The sequence below is a fragment of the Pundamilia nyererei genome, unplaced genomic scaffold (genome assembly GCF_000239375.1).
Source record: "Pundamilia nyererei isolate P.nyererei 1_Seehausen unplaced genomic scaffold, PunNye1.0 scaffold00037, whole genome shotgun sequence".
Classification (NCBI taxonomy): domain Eukaryota; kingdom Metazoa; phylum Chordata; class Actinopteri; order Cichliformes; family Cichlidae; genus Pundamilia; species Pundamilia nyererei.
The window spans coordinates 883,318-906,379 of record NW_005187438.1 but is presented as its reverse complement, the minus strand read 5'-3'; the positions used below and the strand labels follow the sequence as shown (position 1 = coordinate 906,379).

Sequence of the window (23,062 nt, the reverse complement as noted above, 5' to 3'; positions counted from 1 at the left end):
CATTCCAAAGATTGTGCTGGAAATGACTGCACTGCTCTTTCACAGTTTGAACCCAGTGATTCCTGGCATTGTAATCTGGGAATGTCCCGGTGCCATCGGGAAAGAAAAAAAACATCTGATAGCATTCAGTACATTCAGCTGACTTCAATGGAAAGCTATTACTTACACCGTCACCAACTGGTGAATCTTTTTTAGCCGGGCGGTGTATATTTTATGGCAAAAACAGACATGCTGTATTTTTTCTTTTTAATGACTTAAGTGCTATTAAAATATTCAAGAGTCATGACCATCCCTCGTTTTTATGCCACGGATTTGTTCTCCAGGGTCAGACTAACTATGCTACTCTGGCCCCGGTGTGTCTGTAGAAGAAGAATCTAAATGTAGCTTATGCTGTGCTACTGTGTGCGCCCATTTTCTTTGGCCTCACCAACACAGTCTTTACTTGGCATTTCCCAGATTTGGATCACTACAACTTTATCCTCTTCCACAAAAAGAAAATTAAAGTAAAAGACTCACTGTCCTGATACAGTGGAGGACATTTAGCCTAATTTGCAGATGGTGAAGTCTTTCAGGAAGTGATTTTAAAAGTAGATGCAGTCCTGGAAGTGATCCAGAGAGCAGCCAAAATTAAATCAGTACGAGTCTTGCTTTTTGATGCTTTTTTCAGATACCATACAAATGAATAGAGAAAAGCTTTGTAAATTCAAATTAACTCATATTTTTCTTATTTGTGCATATAAAAAAATATATATATATATAAAGATAATTGTGTTCCTTTCAGCAAAGTAGACTTTTCTTCTTCACTGTGTCCACCACACAGAATGTCAATTCGACCAAGACACACCTGAGACGCTCTGTCAATGTGACTGTACCCTGTGTCTGTCGCCCTGGGAAAACAACACATTTCCACTCAGCATGAGTGCACAAGTTTACACGCCAATCGTTGTCTGTGTGTTTTGTGCAGGTACACTATTGATCGGCGCACAGACATGGACAGAGTGTTCAACATCCATGCAGGCAACGGGTCAGTGTTCATCCTCAGGGAGCTGGACAGAGAGGAAAACGCTTGGCACAACATCACCGTCATCGCCACCGAGTTCAGTAAGTGCAGCAGCCGGACCAGAAAGAGACATTTCGGTTCACGTACTTCCTCCAATTCTGTCAGCCAAATTGGATTTTTGGGACCCAAGTATTGGCTGGTAGCTGCTGTTTGTTTCCCCAGCCCATAGTTTACATTCTCTAAAAATAGCATGGGTGCCCATTTATCTGTTTTCCCACTAATTTAAAATATAAAAATCAGCAAGCGTCTTTGTTTTCTAATCTGCTGCTGTTAATTCAATGCTGCCGCAAACTGCTATTTCCCTTCATCTTTGCCAGTTGTCTTAAAAAAATAAGATCCTAATAATTTCCACATCCAAAGACCTTATTTTACCTATTATTACTTTATTTTGTCAGTGAAAACTAGAACTTGGTGCAGAGTCTGCGCATAAATATAACTGTGGAAACAAAGAAATCAGCAAAACTTGGAGCATCTGATTTGTGTTTTTAACCAGCTATTATTTATTTATATGCACAATACTGTAATGAGTTTGCTTGGAAACTAAAGCAGAGCCGCTGTTAATGAAATTTAATAATTACTCATGTAAATTCACTGTGTCCACCTTTGTGTTTCCCAGCCAACCCGCGACAGATCAGCCGGGTACCTGTATACGTCAGAGTCCTGGACGTCAACGACAACGCTCCAACATTCGCCACCAATTATGAGACGTTTGTGTGTGAGACCGCTAAGGCTAATCAGGTTGGTTATTACCCAACATAAAGCCGTAGTCATGGTTTCATCTCGACTTCCCAGTTTAGGATTATGCACCCGCTCCCAGCACAGCATGTAATTAGCGGGCCTCAGAGAGAATTTATAAATCTGTCACGTGTGTTTTAAGCTACTAGATAGTGGGACCGCTTCTGGGGACCAGACTTTCACATCTCAGGTTGATAAAGAGAAGTTTTCTTCCTCAAAATAGATTAAAGAAGTCGAGAACAGATCCACAGTGAAAAGAGATGTCTAGAGGTTCTGAAAAGATAGAGCTGCATTGTAGACCTTTTAATGTAAGACTCCCACAGCTGGGTTGGGATTTGCAGCTCTTCTTGGGTTGAAAAACCCAAGTCTGTGATACCTCAGAGATAAATGTGGATAGTGAGTCTTCAGTTTTAGGATCACTAGTAAAGTCCGAATAACGCCGTTTTACTAACAAAACGTGGTCCAAGCTGCAGTTTGCAAGACTTCTTTGTAGTCTTTACAGATAAAAAGTCTATTCACAGCGTTAGACTTGGGCCAATACTCCTCTGGCCCTGGAGTATTGTGCGATTTGTCCTTCTACATCAGGGCTCCTCAATGTCAAATTAGAGCCAGCATATGAAAAAAACAACTGATTTTCTAATGTGTGTAATCAGAGGATGTCAGTTTTGGGGTTTTTTGTGTGCTTCATAGTTTCTTTTAAGCACGAGTGATGTGGCTGTTACATTTCTTGTCGCAGCACGTCTCCTAGTGCCAGTCCTAAACCCAGATAAACGGCGAGGGTTGCATCAGGAGGAGAATCTGGTGTAAAATCTTTGCCAAATCAAATGTGGATCATCAATAAGATTTTCACATGATTGGCCGACACCTGGCTTAACGACGACTGCCACCGGTGCTGTTGACCAGCAGGGTGCCCGGGGAAACTGTGCTGCTGTCTATGCTAAGGACAGAGTGAGATGGAGGTAGATGAGTCGCCTTGACAACCCCTAAAGGGAGCAGCCGAAAGAATACGAAGAAGCCTAGAAGCTTCTGTCTGGCTACAGCTGACTGTGTTGAGACACCTGCCAATCAAAGGAGCCGTCACCCCCCCGTACAGTTGTTATGGGGTTTGCAGGTGTTCATTTATGCACAACTCTCCAAAGGTCTGGCCACAGCATTGCAATCAGGGTTTTGGGTCATTGCAGCAACTTGATTCTTGTTTTTACTTTGCTTTGTTTTTTCCATCTGTTCTGTTGTGGATTTCCTGTGATCATGGTCCTGTTAATCAGCACTTGGCTGCTGCTTGCCCCCTTAGTTCTCTGTACTTATATATATTTTTTAAGATAAGCTATCTTCATGAGTGTAGAGCCACTCTTCCTTGTGCATAGTAATTATATTTTCAGGTGTCGTTCACTAGAAAGAACCCAGTTATTACTTAGGATAGGACAAGGCAGGGATCCTCACAATTCATCTCTCCAAAACTGAGCAATTTACAGTAAAATGATCTACTTGAATACAAACCACTAAGCCAGAGGATAAACACCTATTTTTGAATTTGAGGTGAACTGTCCCATTAAGTAAATACAGCATCACTATATTAAACTCATACTGTGTTTCAAGGGGAACAAAATGATCCTTTATGCAGAATCAGCCTGGTGCCTTCATGTTGCATCAGATACAGATGAGGCCGCTTTAAACTACTTTGTATCCTGCTAGGTAGCTTAATTCAATGTGACACTTTGCTGATGATATCCTTGCACACGTTTACCATCTGAAAACCTCTTGAGGTTTATTCCTTGTTTGCGCGCCTTTAACTATTTGTCTTTACGAATTCCCAGGAGAACAAACCATCCCTTTAATCTTAATAAACAGCTCGGTTATTCATCACAGCAGCCGATGTTAACATGCAACTACCAGATGCTAACGAGCATGAAGTGGAGTTATCTTTAATTAGACGCATTACAGCTAGAGAGACAGCATCACAAAAGCATGTATGAATTAGATTTGTTGGTTGTTTTATTCTTTGTTTGAAATTTAACAGCTGTGTTCTTGCTCAGCTTCCACTTCCTCTTCATAGCTCTGCTAACCCATTAGCTAGCTAAAACACTAGCACCCGCACAAACAGCAGTTTAGCTGTGGTTAAATGTTCACGGCTGGGGTTGGGTTGCCCTGTCACTCACCTGTGTGCTTCTCACTTCAGGTGATACAAACCGTGGGTGCCACAGATCCTGATGCCCCGCTCGGAGGACACCGGTTCTTCTTCAATCTTGCTCAGGAAGCTGCTGGAAAGGCAAACTTCTCTGTCCACGACAACAAAAGTAAGACACTGCGTGTGCCCTACATTCATTACCTGTTGTTAATGTGCTGTATGTGTCATTGATTGGTTGACGTTTTACAGTAAATAACCAGATTTTCCCTCATCAGACAACACAGCGTCAATCCTCACAAGGAGAAACAGCTACAGCACCCTGCAAAAGAGCGTCCACCATGTGCCGGTGGTCATTTCTGATGGAGAGTTCCCAATGCAAAGCAGCACCAACACGCTGACCATCAGAGTCTGCACCTGCGACCGCAAGGGCAACATGAAGGCGTGCAACGCAGAGGCGCTCACAGCGAGGGCGGGGCTCAGCACCGGCGCCCTGGTGGCCATTTTGCTTTGTGTCATCATCCTGCTCAGTGAGTACAGCCTTACGTTCTTTCTTGCATAAATCTTTTTGGGGCTTTTCACTACAGAGCTTCTCCAGCAAAGCAATCCATAGGAGGTGTTAAACAGTCGGTTTCGTATTTCACTGCTTAATTTGATTCATCACTTCCTGTGGGCGGATAATTCTGCCAGTGACCGCAGCTGTCACCTTAATTTGATTTTAACCGCGAAGCAGCGAAGATCTACAGCATCTCGACTGACTTGAACAGGATGCTTTTCTTCATTGCATTAGGATGGTGAGATAGGAGCGTTTTTATTTAAAACTACAGCCTGGTGAAGGTTTCAAAAGCCAAGTAATTATTGCTGCCATACCTTGAAGCACCTTTACTTCTCAGTCTTAACTCAATCTTAACTCAGTAAGTATAAAAACCTCAGCTATAGTATTAATGCCTCTCATACAATATCGCGGGTTTACTGGAAATTCATCTTTTACTGGGCATTAATATTGAGTTTCATAAAATAATATGACTTAAAGTAAAAAAAGAAAAACTTGGATCCTTTCTTAGGGGTTTCGGCGTGCTTTGAAAAACATGAAAACATACATTTAAGAAAAAATACATTTCAGTTTTCACAGTGAACAGAGTTAGTATTAACATCTGAGTCAGGACACGTCAGCATAAAAAGTGTGTGGATGCTGTCATTAGATTTGTACAGATAATACAATGTAGCTGTTCGTGTACGACTACCAAACTGTCCACCGTCAAGGGCCTGTTGTCTAAGAAAGAGCTGATGATGTAGCAGCAGCAGACCTTGGGGCCATAGTGTTTCAGACAACAGGATATTTGTACTTTCCCCATAGCCCAAACAAGTCATGGTACAACAGATGGCTGTGGCCTCTGAGAGCTTGGTTCTACAACCTGGTCACTTCCTGTTGAAGGGAGTTCATCCTCCCCACCTTTGCCAAAATCTTTTCATTGTCCGACTCTTGGGGTTTTCTTTCTAATATTGTAATGTTTACCTTGAGGCTATTTTTGTGAATTGGAACCTGGAGTATCTTTCATCTTGCAACATCTAGCAGATCGCCTCTATGTCTTTATTTGCAAAGGCAAAGAATTCCTGTTCATTTTAATCCAAAGAATTTAAGTTCCAACACATAAAGGACAGTTTTATTACTTGACCAACATGTTTCGACCTGTTTGTAACTTTCTGGATGACCCGGATGAAAGCCTGCAGATAGTGAAAGCAAGATGAAAAAGACAGGATATATTGAAGGTCTTGCTGTTCGCATTGCTTTGCTGTTTTTGTGCACAGCTAGAACTTTATTGTAGTCTGATATAGTCATACACAGTATAAAAGATGGATGTAGCTTCCAGGTCCAAAAAGCAAAGCCATCATGCTTTAAACATGCCTTCTTTTTAAATGGCCACCAACGTGTTTTACCTGTGGTTGCAAAAAAACCCCTTTCCAGTCCTAGTGAAGTCTATTACAATTGTCCCACTGCCTCAAACTCAGTGAACACTTCACTGATGAGTTTATGAGCTAGTTACTCATTTCAGGTTGCACGAATACAACATTGACAAATTTTTTTTAAACTTTGGTCATTCCATGTTTCAAAAAGGAGGATTTTACAGGGTATGGGCTTGTCTGTCACAAGTTGTTAGCCAATAAGGGTGCAGCTTCACAGTCTGATCCTTGCTGATGATATCCAATTTTAAAACAACAAGAAAGCGATAGTGAAAACGCTCATTTGCAGTTTCAAAAGAAGATCGTCACAAAAATATAGGGGTTGTCACAGTAGCTATCTTTTATAAGACCTTATGGTTAGAGCGTATGTCACCAGGAACGTAAGACAAATCCAAGGAAAACATAAAAGATATAAAAATATCATAATGAATGATAAAAAATGACAAGGAGACTGTCTCAACTTGCTGAAATTTGAACTTCTTTCAAAAATAACGCTTAAACAACCCTGAGTTGTTTAACACCAATTGAATACTTAATAAAAGTAACCCTCACACCATCCCTTGAATGTCATAATGCTTCTTAATGGTACAGAGGTTGCATTTTTAGCGCGTAATGTATTCTGCTATGTTCTTAAAGGGGGTTCCTTTATGTTCTTAAGCAGCAGCGGCCCTGAGGAGCGAGAGATGCATAATGCATCCTTGTGGTAGCAGTGCCTGCTTTACAAAGTCAGACAAAGTCCCTGAACATCAGTGCACACTCACACAACATCAACAATTCCCCCAGGACAGTCACTGGCCTTCAGAACAAGGAGAGAGAGCACAGAAGCAACAGCAAAAGTCACCAAACTCTCATATTTGTTCTCTTTGTTTTTGTTCTCCACACAGTGATCGTGGTGCTGTTTGCTGCCCTGAGGAGGCAGAGGAAGAAGGAGCCTCTGATCATCTCCAAAGAGGATGTCAGGGACAACGTCGTCAGCTACAATGACGAAGGGGGCGGAGAGGAGGACACCCAGGCCTTTGATATCGGCACACTGCGCAACCCGGAGGCCATCGAGGAGAGCAAACAGAGGAGAGACATCGTCCCCGAGGCCTTCTACCCTCCGATCCGACGGCCTGTGCTGCCCCCAACTCGGGACAATAACGGGGACGTGAGAGACTTCATCAACCAGAGGCTCCAGGACAACGACAGCGACCCGACGGCGCCGCCTTACGATTCCCTGGCCACCTACGCCTACGAGGGGAACGGCTCTGTAGCGGAGTCCCTCAGCTCGCTCGAGTCAGTGACCACTGAGAGTGACCAGGACTACAACTACCTGAGCGAGTGGGGACCCCGGTTTAAGAAACTAGCGGACCTGTACGGGGGCGACGACAGCGACAGGGATTCCTAACGAGAACCTGGCACACAGACAAGGAGAAAAAACAAAAATCCCAAACACATGTTGAAAACATCCGGAGGGTTCTGGTGCACGTGTGGCGAGTGAAATGTCGAAAGGACGGAGAAACGAGCGCCGTCTGTCCGAGTGCTCTTTCACCGCCTTCGATCACCGTTCAGTTGTCCCCTCCGGTGACCAGACGTAGGCTTTGTGTGTCCAGTCAGTGTTAGTTGCGTTTTTGCGAGGGCACAGTTAAAACAGACTTTGTGTCAAGACTTTTTGGTTTTTGTGTGTGTATATGGGGTGTACATGAGGCCCAAATATATCTATACCGATATTTTTTTGTTTCTTTGTTTCTTTTTTCTCCAAAGCTGCCTGTGACGGACACTTCAACAAGCAGTTTTGTAAACCAACAGATATGCCTATGTATTTTTCAGTGTTTCTGGGACAAAAACATGCTGCATATTGTGAGTTCTATCTTAGCTTGTGTATGTACGGTAATATGATACAATACGCTGTACAGTTGTTTTGTTTTTCTAGGGATTTCTATCTTCCAAACAATCCCCTCTTTCAGCAATGGCTGCCTCACTATAAACACTTAGCCACAGTTTGAGTTTGAGCCACAAGAAAATGAAAAATATGGTTCCACACAAGGTGGGGGAGATATAGAACATCAAATTTTGAGTTAGTTGTGGCAGGTGTTGAAAAGTGGTGGTTGTTCTTTAATGGTTATATAAAGCGGTGGTAAAGGACTGCTACTACAAACACCTGCAAACACACTGGTTTATCATTTTTACAGTATTTGATTTTCATCACCACACGGCTTAAAGCATTTGCTGTGAGGTGGGCTGAAATACCAAATATTTCCTTATTGAGCTGAATGTTGTCAGCAGTCTTTTTTTTCCTCTGTGCAGGGTGAAATATGAAGTGCACAGAATAGTGTTATTTTCTATGCTGCAATGAAAATCCACAAGTCTAACATGTATCGGGCTCAGTTAGGGGGAAAATACTGGTCTTGTTGGACCTTTTTGCTCACTTCACTTCAGAAACACAGAGTTGGAAGATGCTGAGAGGATGCCACCGAGCCTGAAATTACAGCATTAAATTAGATTAGGTTAAACATCTTGTGGACAGTTACCATTAAAATTCATTATGCAATTTTATTTTCTTCCCTTAAATGGCTCATTTTATCTGTTCAAGAGAGAGTGAAAGGAAAGGTAGCACTTGAATCAATGTAAGCAGCAAAAACAATAGGGACATATTGACTGGAGCCTAAAGAAATGTCTGCATTAATGTGAAGCTTTACATCTTCATGCAAAGCGTCATAGCTCATGAAACGAATCAAGAAAGTTGCCTTAAATTTAAAGAAAAAGAGCAAAAAAAAAAAACCCCGCAAAATAAACACAGACACACAAAAAGAAAACAGCAAAATGCTTCCACAGACTTCATTCTCTTCTCACTAAGGAAAAATAAAAGGCTCAATCAGTGGTTTTCATCCTTTTTCATTTGACATATCCCCAGTCTGTCTTTTTGCTAACTGTTGTTAGCTAATAATTTAACTGTTAACTGTACTTAAGCGAAAAATGCATTATATTAATACCTAATGTCAGCCAACTATCCTTTAAGCTAACAACTTTCTTTGTACCGTTAGCTAACACTTGATGGTTTTCCAGTCTTTCACCTTGCTACTATGTTAATTCATAGTGCTAGCTGACAACATGGCTACTAACTACACTTCAACCAAAAAAGCCCACTGTGCTTTGTCCATAGTTTCAACTAGCTACTGTTTTCTGTATTGCTATTATGTTGTGCTATCAGTTGTTTTGTACTGTTAACAGAACAAACAAAAAAAAATTCAGCACTGCTGTATTTATAATTTTAGCTAGCTGTTCATCCATTCTGTTTAGCTAATAGCATTTTTTGCTCTATTAACAAACAGTTGCTAGCTCTACTCTTTACTGAGACTTTTAGTAACTATTTAAATGTCACTTTTGAGTTTAGCCAGAAAATAACTTTTTCCCGTTAAGTGTTGCTAACAATTGTAAAGAGGTGATGGCAGTCAGGACAAAACACTTTATCGATAAGTAGGCTTTACTTTACTACACACACAAAACACAAGCAACCAATATATTCAAAAATGTTATTATACAACACTGTATTAACAAAAACAATTAAATTTGATAATTTTTGTAGTGATCTTTCCCCCTATTTTTATTTATTATAATTCTTTTTTTCTCCAAATCAAATGTTTTTATGTTCATGGTACACTTTACTGGCTGACTGGCTAGGTTCAAGGCTTAAAACTTTTTATCGTGTATTAATTTTATGAAAGATCATTGAAGAAGATGAATGGGAAATATACGTCCAGAGCCCTTAAAAAAAATAGGGCGGTCACTCTTTTGCAAAAGAGTGATAAATGTGTCACACTACCTACCTTAAACACTATTTAGCTAAGATTTTGTGTCCTGAGAAGGGCTCCGTCCTGCACTGTAGAATGTATAATAATGTAACATAGCAGTACAGTAATAGAAATGTGCCAAAAAGCAAAGAACACCAGTATTTTCCTTTAAAAAAACCCTTCCATTATTTTAGTCTCTTCCTTTGCCCTTCATTACGTGTACTGTATGTAGTGCTGAACATGAAGCTGGTTCAAATGTTCAGGCTTTACCCAACTGATTTCCTGTGGGACTAACAGCCCTTTCCATAAACATGCTTATCAAGGGGCACCTGACCTTTGAGTGGTGTGGAATTAGGTTCTTAAGCCCAGAGGTGTGTCCTCGGCTCAGAGAGAAGGTCAAAACATTATCCTGCAGCAAGATCACAAAGGTTTAATTTTTCAAAAGTAGGAGGAAACTTGTGAAAATGATCTCTACCACAGCAAAATTGGGAAATTACTTTAAGAGCTGCCTAACTACAAACACACAGCTGTGAAACAAAGAAAAATGTCTAAACCAGGAGGGCACAATGATATCAACAGGAAAAAAAAAGGCCAGCTAAAACAAGCTCTGCCCTCACTTTAGCAAAAGGCCAACCAGTGAAGAGGCTGACATTTATCAGACATTTGAAACAGTAATAACAAAACACAATGGCATAATTGCCATAGTGCTACTTTTTCCCCCTCTATCACGAGCCAGCTGATTGCACAGTGGTTGGAAAATTCTTTATATCATATACACGAGTTCTCTTTTCTATTTCTTGGCTGCCTTGTTTTGTTTATTAGCTTGTTGCTGGAGCTCCTGTTGTGTAAGTGGCCATTTCAGACTGTGTTGCTATGATAAGCATTTAATGGGTTTAAAGACCCTTCACTATAAGAAAACTGCTTTTCCACCTCAAGGTGCAATGCGAGGTCTCAAATGAAAGTCAACATGACAGCAGCACTCACCAAAACCATTTTTTCCCCTTCAGTCGTCACAGTTTTCTGTCTTCATACAGGATGTCAGCATATCGCCATCACGAAGCCGTACTTGTGTTTTCCTACGGCGAGTGTAATTGTCTACAAGCGTTGGCTCCGGGCTCAGTTAAAGTCGTCGAAAACGTTACACGTCCAAACAAACCATGCTGCCACATCATTTTTTTTTCCCTTAAAGCTGAGGCAACTAGATGGTGACACTGATGTCCTCTTTCTCCAAATAAAATAGATCTGTGGTTGTTGATGTGTAGACATGGTCGCTCTCGGGGCTCAACTCTACTACGCTATATTATGTTGGTGACAATGTGATTGAGCAGTTCTGTCAATGTAGAAACAATTTGAGAGGTCGTGGTACTTGTAAGGGGCCCTGCATCACTGGCCATCCATCAATCTGCTTTGTAAACCGTGATATTTTGTACTGAATATTTATATGACACAATTAAATATCTTTAAAATCAACCACTCGTTTCTCTTTATGAGGTTTTCTTCCAGAATATTTCACAGATTTGTGTGTCTCAAGGTGCAACGTGAGGCATTTCTTTAACCCGAGGCAGCTACTGTAGATGGTGATGCTGATGTCCTCTTTCTCGCGTTAGCGAAGGCAGGAACAACTGTAATACACTCAAGTAAGAAAAAAGCTAGAGCGATTACACTAATGCTACAGATACACGCGATCTTGTTGCCTTTAACAAGGTCACTTCACTTGTCAGTAAGCTGTTCTCCTCAAAGCAACTTTGGTGTATGGAGAAATCGATAAAACACCAATGAGACAAAAATCAATCTGCTATCAGTTTGCGATTAAATGGGTTCAAGTCATTAATTACATGCAATCTGCTTGTGACAATACAGAGATTAACTCAGACAAATCAGTGAAAATCACAAATCTTTTCCTATTTGTTGCAAATTTGTTGTTGTCTACATACAAACTGACATTAATTGCTTTCAGAGTCTAACCAGACGACTCATGAGTCTGAACAAGAAACTCCTCCACAAATAGTGCTGAAGTTACTACAGGATGGTGATTTGACTGCAAAATGAGAGAGACTTGGGAAACTTCTGAAAACCTGTCTTCATAATGTTGAAGCTGACTGCCCGGCGGGGTGAATACAATATCCCATCAGCCTTTTACCCTTGAGGTGTAAAAAAATTAACATTCATTTTAATGTGGCTGTAGGCAGCAGAGTGATGTATAATATGTACTGTGCAATCATCATCAACACCGAAGACACCTGACATCTAAACACATTTTAAAGTATACACGATAAACATTTTTTAAATTACGTTACTCGACGCTATTACAGTAATTTGATTTCTTTAATTTAAAACTTATTTGCCTTGTGTCTTAGATACAGCAGACGTTATTAATCCCACACTGGGGAAATTCACCTGTTACAGCAGAACAAGGGTTAGAAAGAAAAAGTGTATTGGAGAGTTTTAGTAAACAATAAAAATATCATTTGTATTATTTGCACCTATTTGTTCCTTTTATCAATAAAACCTCAGCTGTCTGTGAGTTGTGAAGTACGGTGCTCCCGGTCTGACTTAAAATAGATTTGTAGTTGTTGGTCGTTAATGTGTAGCCATGACAACCGGCCTCATTCACAAATTGTGCATATGAACAAATTCAGAACAGCCTTAACCTTTAAGAATGAGAAAATGATTAATTTTTAGTTGTGTTTTCCATGAGCCAAAAATGCTCAGTAAGATAATAAATTATTGGCAGAAGTTCTTACTATTTACATAAAACATTCAAATCTCTCTAAAAATCAGCTGCTGTGAGGTTTTCTCTTTCAGAATAACATTGTTTGACAGACAGCTGTGTGGCAGCTCTAGTGGACCACTTTCACTTTCTTCCCTCTAGTTATGAAGAAAAATGTAACTTTTATCTGAAATGTGACAGCAGCCACAGGCTAGTAAGCTAGACAGCTACCATCCTCACAGGTACGTATTTATTATCTACAATAAATCTCAGTATAAAAGACCCGATTCTAGACGTCAGATAGTTATTAATATGACGGCTTTTGCTAAATAGCTGGATCCAGAGGCTACTGAGCTGAGGAAATTGTTAATTAGACAATCTATAATTAAGATCTTTTAGACAGCCAATCGGATTTAGAGAGAGGTTAAAACGAGAGTAGAGGAGGGGGGTGGAAAAAAAAAAAAAATCACATTTTGATTATTAGAGGATGAGTGGCAGATGTGAGACAGATGGTGACACTGTAGTGAGGGAGTATAACGGACTCATCCTGTTTTAGAGGTTTAGAGATCAGAGTAGGAGGGGATTACAATTAATACAAAAAATAAATAAATAAGAAAATCTCACTTTTTGGCCCAGAATCAGAAACTTTATTTACAATAGATGCTCTGATGGTTTATTTAACAGTTCTTACTCCATTTTAAAAAATGGGTTTTTTTGCCATGTGCCAGTAACACGGTGAGGTCCTGCTGTGGCTTTGTCTTTAAAAAGGTTCCACTCTATATTTAACATACACATAAGACAACATAAAGCCACCTTTGACAGAGCCGGAGTGATAAACAGCATAAAACATGTACGCATGAGGCTTCATTTCTAATTCCCTTTGCCCTTTGTCCTACTTTTACTTTGAAAATACTGGCCACAAAGCTAGTTTCCCCCCAAATATTTGTGCCAACGGTCACTTCGACCCAGTTGATCCCTACCTAAAACCCATCTATCTTCCTTACTACATCTTCACGATCAACTAGTGGCACCTCCATTTTGCTAGCTCTTGCCTGAACAGCTGCAACATCTGCAGAGAAGGCTCCCTAATGTGGACCCGGGTCCTGATTGGCTGTCCCAAAGAAGGCGCTGTCACTTCCTGTACTCTTCCGAGTCTTCGGTTTCCTTCTCCTGCCGCTCCCGCTCTCGTCTCATCTCCTTCAGCTCCTGCCTGTATTTCCGCTCGATGAAGCGCTTCTGATGAGCCATCTGTGGGAAGTTATCTGGTACAGGGAGAGGCAGAGCGGGAAACACAGGAGTCGACCAAGGAGAACAGATAAAGAGAGAGAAACACAGAAGCAGAGGTGTGAGGAGACAAGGTCAGTTTCCAACTGGGTGAGGACAGCAATTTAGTTCCCAAATTGCACTGACTATGGTTTTCATAGCATGTGTCATGCTGTCACTTAGGTCAAATGAGCGAAAATGTTGCAGGCTGTATTGAAATTAAATTGCCCTCATGTTGTTATTTCATTAATAATGATGAAGTAACAAGGAATTAGACAGGCCTTGTTTGGTTTCAGCACAATGACTGTGAGATCTGATAACATAATTACAAGCGAACATTTCGAAAATGAGATCTGTAATAAGATGGCATAGTGTGACAGCAGGAAGAAAAATATCAAACAAAAACAGATACAAGCTTAAAGGTATATAAGCAGCAGACAAAAGAAACTTAACGTTTTGAAATTGTGTCTATTTGAAACTTTCATATTAAACTGCTCGTTTAGAAACCTCTTTTAAAGCTGCTACTATTTGGCGTTCAACCAGCAAACTGCAGCTTTGGCTACATCAGCCATTAGTTTCTAAAGAGAAGTTCTGAGGCCTCGATTTGAGTTTTCTGCTCGCTGCCAACTTGGCTCGAGTCGTCTCCAAATGTGGTGAAACACACAGGGAGCCCAGGCTCAGGAAGTGGGAACCACAACAACTGAAGTGCTCAGGACTCGTGTCAATCAGAGACACACTCTGAACCACTTTCTGTGAAAGTCTCCACCAAGACGCAAATTGGTTTCTGTTTCAAGATTTCCACATTTCTGTGTCACATATTTTCATTAAGAGCTGTGAAATGTGGGGGCGGCGTACTCGGGAGAATGTGCTTAAAAGGCTAACGGCAGCAAATACGGGATTACGGATATATCTGGCCCGAGTGACGGATACACAAAGGAATATTTTATTAAGTATTCTGCTGCATCAATTTTGCAATGACTAAGTGTTTACACCTTTTTTTTAATTTCAACTTTTTAACCTTTAAGGGAAAGAAACACCTTTGAGATTAAAAATATCATTTGCAAGAGGTTCAACTTAGATTCAGGCTCGGAAGTTTTTAGACAAAGACACTTTTTTTCTTTTTTGCCTTTATGCACCACCACAGTGGATTATAAAGGAAACTATTGAGCTGTCATTCAAGCGCAGACTCTCAGCTTTAACTCAAGGGCTCAAGGCTCTAAAGTAACTGAGAAGCACTTTTGTGGCCAGGTGAGGCCTGTTCCCTTGTTATTTCATGACAAACAAAGTAGATTAGAGATCTGGAGTTAATTCTAAGTGATGAACTTCAATGAACTCTCAATATGAGGTCCAAAGAGCTGCCAGTGCAACTCAATGAAGCAACTCAAGGTGGCTGCAGTAAAGGCCTCATAGAACAGCGGTCCCCAACCCCCAGGCCACGGACTGGAGTCCTTTGGTACTGGGCCGCGAGAGTTGCACCTCGGGTGTGAAATTTATGGTTTTCAGGGGTTTTAGCAGTTTTTATTGTTATTTTTTTTATTATTTTTATCGTTAACTCTGTTTCCCTGGGTCTTTTCACATGTTTTATGAATAAATCTTCTTTTTTGGTACTGGTTTTATTTTGGTGTATTTATCCGCGACACCTTAAAGGCCAGGCCGTGAAAATATTGTCGGACACAACCGGTCCGTGGCGCAAAAAAGGTTGGGGACCGCTGTCATAGAGCATTTCAAGGAATGGACCTTCTGTCTAAAGAGAACATGGCAGCATGAACAAACCACAAGACTTCTGCAACAATCTTTGGACAGATGAGACCAAAGTTGAGGTATTTGGCTGTACTTTGGAGAAACCCAAACACAACATGTCAGCACAAACACGTAATACCAACTGTCGAGCACGGTGGTGGAGGGGTGAAGATTTGGGCTTGTTTTGCAGATCACACAACCCAAGAATACAGCAGGCAATGGTGGATAGGAACTTTGTAGCAAAGGTTGTGTAAGTACTACGAAGATAACTGTATAAATAATGTTACAGAAATCACACAAGTAGAAGCAACTAGTTTTGCATGCCTCAGATACCCAGTTCATTTTTTTTCCACCCAGTGCTGAAAATGACACGAAAGACAGTCAAAATCGATTAAAATTCCTTCGGATTTGCAATCTTGGAGCTTTGGATGGTTGTGAAAGATGAAAAAGTTGTGGGAAAAACAACTGAAACATCAGTTACTTTAAAAAAAAAAAGAATCAAAAACATGTCTTCGTGTTGGTTGGAATTTCACAAGAGCTGTAGGAACAATTCAAAATAAGAATCAAAGAATCAAGATGAGAATAAAGTAATTTAAAAGAAGAGAGGCCAATGTCAAGCTAGTGAGTCTAGCATCAAAATGTCAACTGCTAATGAACAAAAGTGATGCATTCCTTTTTTTAAGCTACTTACGTGAGCTTTTTCTCTTCATGTTTCAGACATTTGAGTAGATTTTTCAAAGGTGACAAAAATGCCTGTTACAATTTCAGAAAGTGGCAGCTGACAGTTTATTTTGTCTGCTCAAGAAAGGTAATTAACTTCTTCTCAGAGTACTAACAAAAACTCACATTGGACAAACTGGAATGAGATCATATTGGCATACTTAGGAGAGATTATTTTACTTATTGTTAATACATTTTCCCTTCAGTTAAAATTATTTAAGCACATAACAGAGCAGTGACTCGTTTAAAAATATTGAAAACACCTTATTTGGTGCACCAGTGTCGTCTTGAAAGAAGCAACTTTCCTCAGTTTTCATGCCAAGCAGCACCGTTTTTAATTTTAATATTCACTGCTCAGGTAATTTCCCATTAAGTGTTTACATTACTGTGCCTGCCCACTGCAAACTTCAATTTAAAACAGCATGCATGACAGCTGCCCGGTGGTTTGTGTCTACTCGCTGAGACACACATTTGACTGTGCAGTTTTTCCAGTCACTGATCATGACCATGCAAACTCAGGCAAATTGGGCTTCCAATACCTTTTCCCTCAAACGTTTTAAAGATAGCCTGTGAGGGAAAACAGAGGAGCCACAATGGCCTGTACTTACAGGACATTAAAATAAGGTCCTCTGTGTGTTTTGTACAATTCTGCGAACTTTGCAAGTATCAGGTTATCATTTTTCATAAATTTGGATTCATACAAATGGATGACAAACTGCAGAGAGTTTTTGTTTCCTTTAATGTAGCACTGATTTTACAAATCTTGAAGCTAGGCTAGGTTTGGGCTTGTCACCAATCACAGCTTAGCACCATCCCTCCAATCTCCTAATGTGGAATTTGCAGGTCTTGGAAATGGAGCCATTACCACTTGATGCCAGAGGACACCTTGTGCATAACAGGCAGACTTTGGTAGAATCTGTCATAACTAGGTATATTATGCCTCGGGATGAAAAGAAACAACAGTCCAAACTCACCCATAAGTGTTAAACTGGACAGAATGGATGTGTGACTTATGAAGGTCGCAGCATTTGATTTAGATCACTTTCACAATCCTCGAACCATTCAGTGAACCTTTATTCCCAACCACCAATCTCTAGGACTGAAGCCAACATGAAGTAACAAAAACAAAGCAGTCAGACTGGCTACAAAACCAAGTTAGTCTAACAGGCAGAATAAATGAACATAATTACCAGTAACCAGTAACCTCAGGCTCTGCATTTTTAAGCTTTAATTAAGGGTTTTGGCAGCTAAAACCATTTTGCTGGCTCCAAACCCCCCCAAAAATATGTTGGCCAGAAGCGAGAACTTACCTGTAACGAATGAACAAGCTAGCTCCCAAACCCCAAAACAACACGCTGTTTCAGAATGCAGAGTCTATAAGCAGTGGGAGATATTATGGAAGCTGTGTCCAACTTCTATTTATTTTTTTCTGCCAGTACCTCATGAATAAAAGGCATCCCATCCCAGGATATACGTGCTTTGTCATCTGGAGAGCACTCAGGATAACTTAGTATTGAGCTGTATTGATCTTGTCTCTAAAGGGGACAAGTGGACCCAAACCACGACCTTCCACAGCAACTAGATCCGCTCAATGTAAGAGTCAAGGGTTATGGTTTTCCTTTCATGTAAGACCATACTTTCTTTTTCCATCTACAAGTGAAAGACTTTCTACATTTCAAGGCCCAGGTATATGAAGTTTTAATGAACCTCTTTTTTGCTACTGTGTTGAGTTTAATCATACCTGGTCTACCAGGTCATCTAGGCCAGATTATGCCAACTGTTAGGACAACCACTGCGCCAAGTAAAATAGCCTCTGAACAAACAGAACAGAAAGAGGTCACAGGTTCATTTTAAGGCCAAACTGAATAGCCTGTTTAATAACTAATAGCCTCTCCAATGTAAAACCTGAATTGTTGATAGAAGCATTGGATTACTAATGCAATGAGCAGACGAAGAGTTTGAAGATGAAATATGTTTAAGGGGAAAAAAGGGAAGCAACAACCCATTAATTTAATGCATTTCACTCTTTCCATTTCCAGAGACCACATTGCACAACATCATTTCTAAATGCTTTCTATAGTCTTTTCAGAACTCGTGAATAGGACTTGATATTTACGCTGAGACACATTTAAGTCATGATAAACTTGAGCTGAAGGTTAAAGGAGATATAGTAAAAGGTTTAGATTATTCTTTTATTCATCAGCCATTTGTACACCTGCATGTTGGAAATACGAGTTAATATAGAAACACTTTTAGCTATAAATATGACACTGGAAAGAACTGCAGGTATCTGGTGAAATTCTACTGTAGTTCTTAAGGTTTTTCTTGATGTCTGACTAGTCTTATGGCGCATCAGAACAAATGTGAAGTGAAGTTTCATCTCATGGGTTTCTGGACCATTTTGAAATCCGCTATTATTAGCCCCTAACAGCCAATGGAAGAATTACTTCCTTCCAAAGTACAATCAATACTTGGAATTGGTTCACGGGAGGATATTTCCAGAACTTCTAAGGAAATCTTACAGTTTCCCTTATTTTTCTTCAAGTCCTCTATTTTGTTTTTCTCAAAGTTGAATATACACCTTCAGCTTCCTTTAAAGGGCGACAATAAGCTTGCAGATAGTGGGTGGTCTCAGTAAAATCCACAATCTACAGGAGAATCTCATCTGATATGCTATCACAACACTAAAGGTGAAATATATTGAACTTGCACTGATGCATATTCGGCTCCTTTTGCCCCAAGTCGATTTGTGCCTTTGAATAGAAAACTTTACTATGCTGCAGGTCTAAACACACCATTAACAAAACGACAGCTTTTCAAATTCTCACTGCTGGGTCTTCAAAAAACAAGAACTTCATATAAAATAATATTCTCCTAGCCTGTTTGCCCAAGATGGACACAAGAATCATCAACATCAAGCTACAATTCAGCCCTTTTACATGGTTCCTACTGCTTAAGATAATGCAAAAGACCTTTTAAAATTATGATAGTATGAAATCTCAAGACCAGCTTTAGAATAAACATGGAAGCAGAAACACATCAATTTCTTGATGGTTTATTTGATAGTTTGATAGGTCTCATCGCCTTGCGTCAGGCTCTTGTTAAACATTAAAACAACACGTCCCAAATGGTACAAGCTTGCTGATAAGGTTTACTTTGCTAGAGCTGCATGCAAACAACATACCTTTTACATTTTAATAGGTATTGGTTTCTGCCACTGATGCAAAATCTGGATTTAATAGCTAATTTTCATTGAATTTGCATGCTTGCTAGCAGAGACTGCATTTGCTCTGAAGGTCCCGACCACAAAAGAAAATGAGCGTTTTGATTCTGCTGTTAGGATTTGCGTAATAAAGATGGAAGAGGTATTCATTGATTGGCTCGTGCTTTTTTAACTTAAGCAATTCAGCGATGTAATATCTTTGAAGGCTTTCTAAGCATCTGTAGGATTCTTGTCTTACCTCAGACCATGTTATTTAAAAATCCAGTGTGCTTCAGTACAGAGCCAAACAACAGAAAATACGGCAGTGTCTTAAATACTTAGGAGCTGTATCATGAGTAGATAATGTACATTATCCCCCAATAAATGTGAAAATTTAATTATTTCTATTGTCCAGACAGTGAACTCACAGCTGATAACATGGCGCCTTAGGGTTTTAGACAACTACTCGACTATCTGCTGTGGATTTGTGTTTTCTGCAAAAAGCTGCCGTCCTACTGCTGCAGACCCATGACCACGGCTGCAAAGATAAACCACAGGAGCACAAGTGAAAATGTTTCTCACATGTTGCTGGGACACATTAACCATCTGTGTTGCTTTTAACCTCCACTTTGGCGCTGATAATCAGTAATTCGAAAACCATGAAAGGGTTTCACGTTGAAGAATGTCCCCTCTAATGTTGAAAAAAGAGAAGAGAAAAGGTGTTGTGCATTCAGATGTTTTGAAAGGATTTCCAGCCTCCTACATGCGAGGCTTAGGTTGCCTTTCAATTTAATTTAAATTCTTTGGAGAGTTGTTTAGGCATATGAAATATTTTAAAGATGTCACCTTGAGCTCTCTAGAGAGCTGTGAAGTAGTTTTCTTTTTTCCTGTCAGTTTATGGAATAAAGCATAATTGGCCTTAGCCAGGGCTTCAGAACAGCAAATTCTACAACTGATTGCCAGGAGGAATTAGCCATGAGCGAGTAAAGGCCATGCAGTGCTTTGGTCGTCCTCAACCAGTTCTTGTAATCAAAATTCAAGAACCTACTATGGCAATGAACCACTGCCAACCCCCCCCTTGCAATTTCCATATAATATGTGTCCGGCTTGTGAATGGAAAAGGATAATGTATTCTTCCCCTTGCAACACTATAATTTGTCATTATGGCAACAGAGAGGAAAGCGTGTGATAACAGCAATATCCTATTAAAAAAAAGAGAAGGAAAAAAATCCTGAAGAAAGAACACTGAGCAAAAAAAAAAGCATGCTGAAAGAAACACACACATGCATGAACACACAGAAACACACAGTCTATTTCAATATGCTTTCGGTGGGTAAGCAACACTTGGTGAGCCTCGGAGAGAAAACTACATATTGCAGTTAAAATATGGAAATCAGCGGCATTTTTCCCTAGGAGATGACTTGAGAATAACCCACTCGAGAGGAAAAAAATAAATAAAAATTTGGCCATTTACATTGTTTAACATGCAGCACAAGAGCAATCGTCAAAGAATATGGTTGCTAAGGATACACAAGCCTTTTCATTTCGGCCTGTGTTGGGCATCACAAAAGCATATTGTGAATTCTCAGCCGTCCGGTGTTCTGAAGAAAAGCACCTTTGAGAAACGGTGCTCTTTGCATGCTGATCAGCTTTGGTTAAAGTGTTATTACACTTCGCTCCGCACAGCTTTTTTGTTAATTGACAACATAGTAATTTCTCTCAAGGATGGAGGTTTGCAGTCTTGAGATTCAGGTGCAGAACTGGCAGTTGGGGGGCCTGCACAACAACGCGCTCTGTTGTGCCCACCAGCAGCAGTGCTGAGACGAGCAGCTGGATGTGGAATCTGTGATGAGAGATCAGCTCCCTCTTTTGTCCTTTCACTTCAGCATTCACTATTCAGCCAAAGTTTAAGGCTGTGAGACGACTTCACAATTGACAGAGCCGACTGAGTCCATCACCTGTACCGTTATCCTTGGCTTTAACTTTTACAGTTGAACACCATTAGACACCCAATATACTTACATAAAAATTATGATTCCATTAATGTTCATTGCATTGAACCCAACACATCACTAGATACGAGATCAGAAAAACGAGGAAACATGAAAACCGTTTGGAATGAATCTACACATGTACGTTCGTTTTACTTAAATCGCGTTGGAAAACACTATCTAACGTCATTAAAATGCTGGTTAAGGTTAGCAATAAGGTTAGGGTTGGGGCTGGAATACATGGCTGGAACGTGCATTACAGCGGGACCGTCATTCTACTGGATTTCATCCATGACCCGGTGCATAGTTATAAGAACCCGGCGTTCCTCAGGAATGCTGCAGGACTTGACAAATCATCATTATATTAAGCCTTGGGAGTGAGAACGGGCTGCCTCAGAAAGCATCTGATGTAGTTCTGTTGGATTCATCGACCTTCAGCCTGCACTGGTTTGCAGCAGAGTGCAAACCTGTCAAGATAACAGTCAGCACCTGCGACTCTCGGTGCCTCCTCCGGACTGGTGGAGATAAGATTCCCCATGTGAGATAGTTTAAGGATCTTGGGATCTTTTAATGAGTGATGGGAAGGTAAAACAGTGAACTGCTCATGGTAAAAAGAGCTGGCCAAAAGGTGGAGCTTTCATATTAGCCATATATCTATATTCCAACTTCACCCAGATCTCTTGACCATAGGAGAATGACTGCAAGAGAAAGGTCATGAATATAAGCTGGCAAATGAGTTTGCTCTCAAGAAGCTGGGCTCATCCTTAGAGAACAGGTGAGGATGTTGGAGTAGAGCTGTTGCTCAAGGTGGCATCTGATTAGGAAGTCAACTGGGCGCCTCCTTTCGGAGGATCCCCGGTGTATAAGGACACCCTCGGGGTAGCCCCAGAACCTGATCGGGAGATAATATATCTTGTCTACCCCCGGAACATCTTGGAATCCCTCAGGAGGAAATGGAGTGTGTTGCTGGGTAGAAGGATGTCTGGAGGACCCTGTCATGGAATGATGGACGGATGCCTGTTTGCAACAGCACTTATCTACCCAGGATTTCTAAGGGAAATGCTGCAGAAAGAAGTCAACCGAGCTTCCTTTTGGGAAATTAACCCAGACTGTGTTCCTTCCTTTCTAGTAAAATGTGATTTCACTGGCCGAATATCAAAATTGAGAAAATTGAAACTCAAATGCGCTGACGCCCTATGATTCAATAAGACAGAAAACTACTGACTGAGACCATGTTTACCGACACCACAGACTAAGGGTGTCGAGGCAGTTTCTCCATTGATTTCCACAGAACTGGACTTACCTAAAGGAGTCACCCTCTGCTGGTCATTAGAGAAAAATGCACTTCTGCACTGGCTTCCTTTTTTAAATATAAACAGCTGGAGGTAGAATCTGTGATGAGAGATCAGCTCCCGTTTAAGAGCTCAAGAACATACACTGGTCTATCACCATTCAGCTCAGGCACAATAGACCGAGTCCATCACCTACAGCTCACACGCACAACATCAGTCAACAAGCCAATAGTGTGCCTGTATAGCGGTGCTGATGAAGGGATTTTCCCGTCGTGCCAAAGGCCAAACAAAAGATTCAAGCCAGTGAATGGAGATCCTGCATACTGTACTTTACTTTGCCTCTTTCCATCCAGTGCTTTTATCAAGAGATTAAGGGTTTTAGAGAGAGCTAAAGAAAGAATGCAGCTCCCCTTCCAGCTACTAGGCAGATTGAGGCTCCTACTCTTATTTAACAGATACCGTATTGTTTGAGAAACAAGCAGCTGTGAGGAAGCT

General features: G+C 40.6%; 2 protein-coding genes across 4 annotated transcripts in view; one reads left to right on the top strand and one right to left on the bottom strand.

Annotated features, from left to right (window-relative positions):
* The window catches only part of LOC102198972 (cadherin-6-like), a 77,034-nt gene extending 65,915 nt beyond the window's left edge, over nt 1-11,119 (top strand). The window contains exons 8-12 of the mRNA XM_005730416.2: nt 965-1,101; nt 1,677-1,798; nt 3,972-4,089; nt 4,196-4,447; nt 6,764-11,119. Of these exons, the coding sequence (XP_005730473.1) occupies nt 965-1,101; nt 1,677-1,798; nt 3,972-4,089; nt 4,196-4,447; nt 6,764-7,266 (1,132 nt within the window). The 3' untranslated portion in view covers nt 7,267-11,119. The remainder of the gene's footprint in view (nt 1-964; nt 1,102-1,676; nt 1,799-3,971; nt 4,090-4,195; nt 4,448-6,763) is intronic.
* A 1,864-nt stretch (nt 11,120-12,983) lies between these two features.
* drosha (drosha ribonuclease III) overlaps nt 12,984-23,062 on the bottom strand; it is a 136,954-nt gene continuing 126,875 nt past the window's right edge. For all 3 annotated transcript variants that reach the window (XM_005730412.1, XM_005730411.1, XM_005730414.1), the window contains one exon: nt 12,984-13,621. In XM_005730412.1, coding sequence (XP_005730469.1) covers nt 13,491-13,621 — 131 coding nt within the window. In that variant the 3' untranslated portion in view covers nt 12,984-13,490. The remainder of the gene's footprint in view (nt 13,622-23,062) is intronic.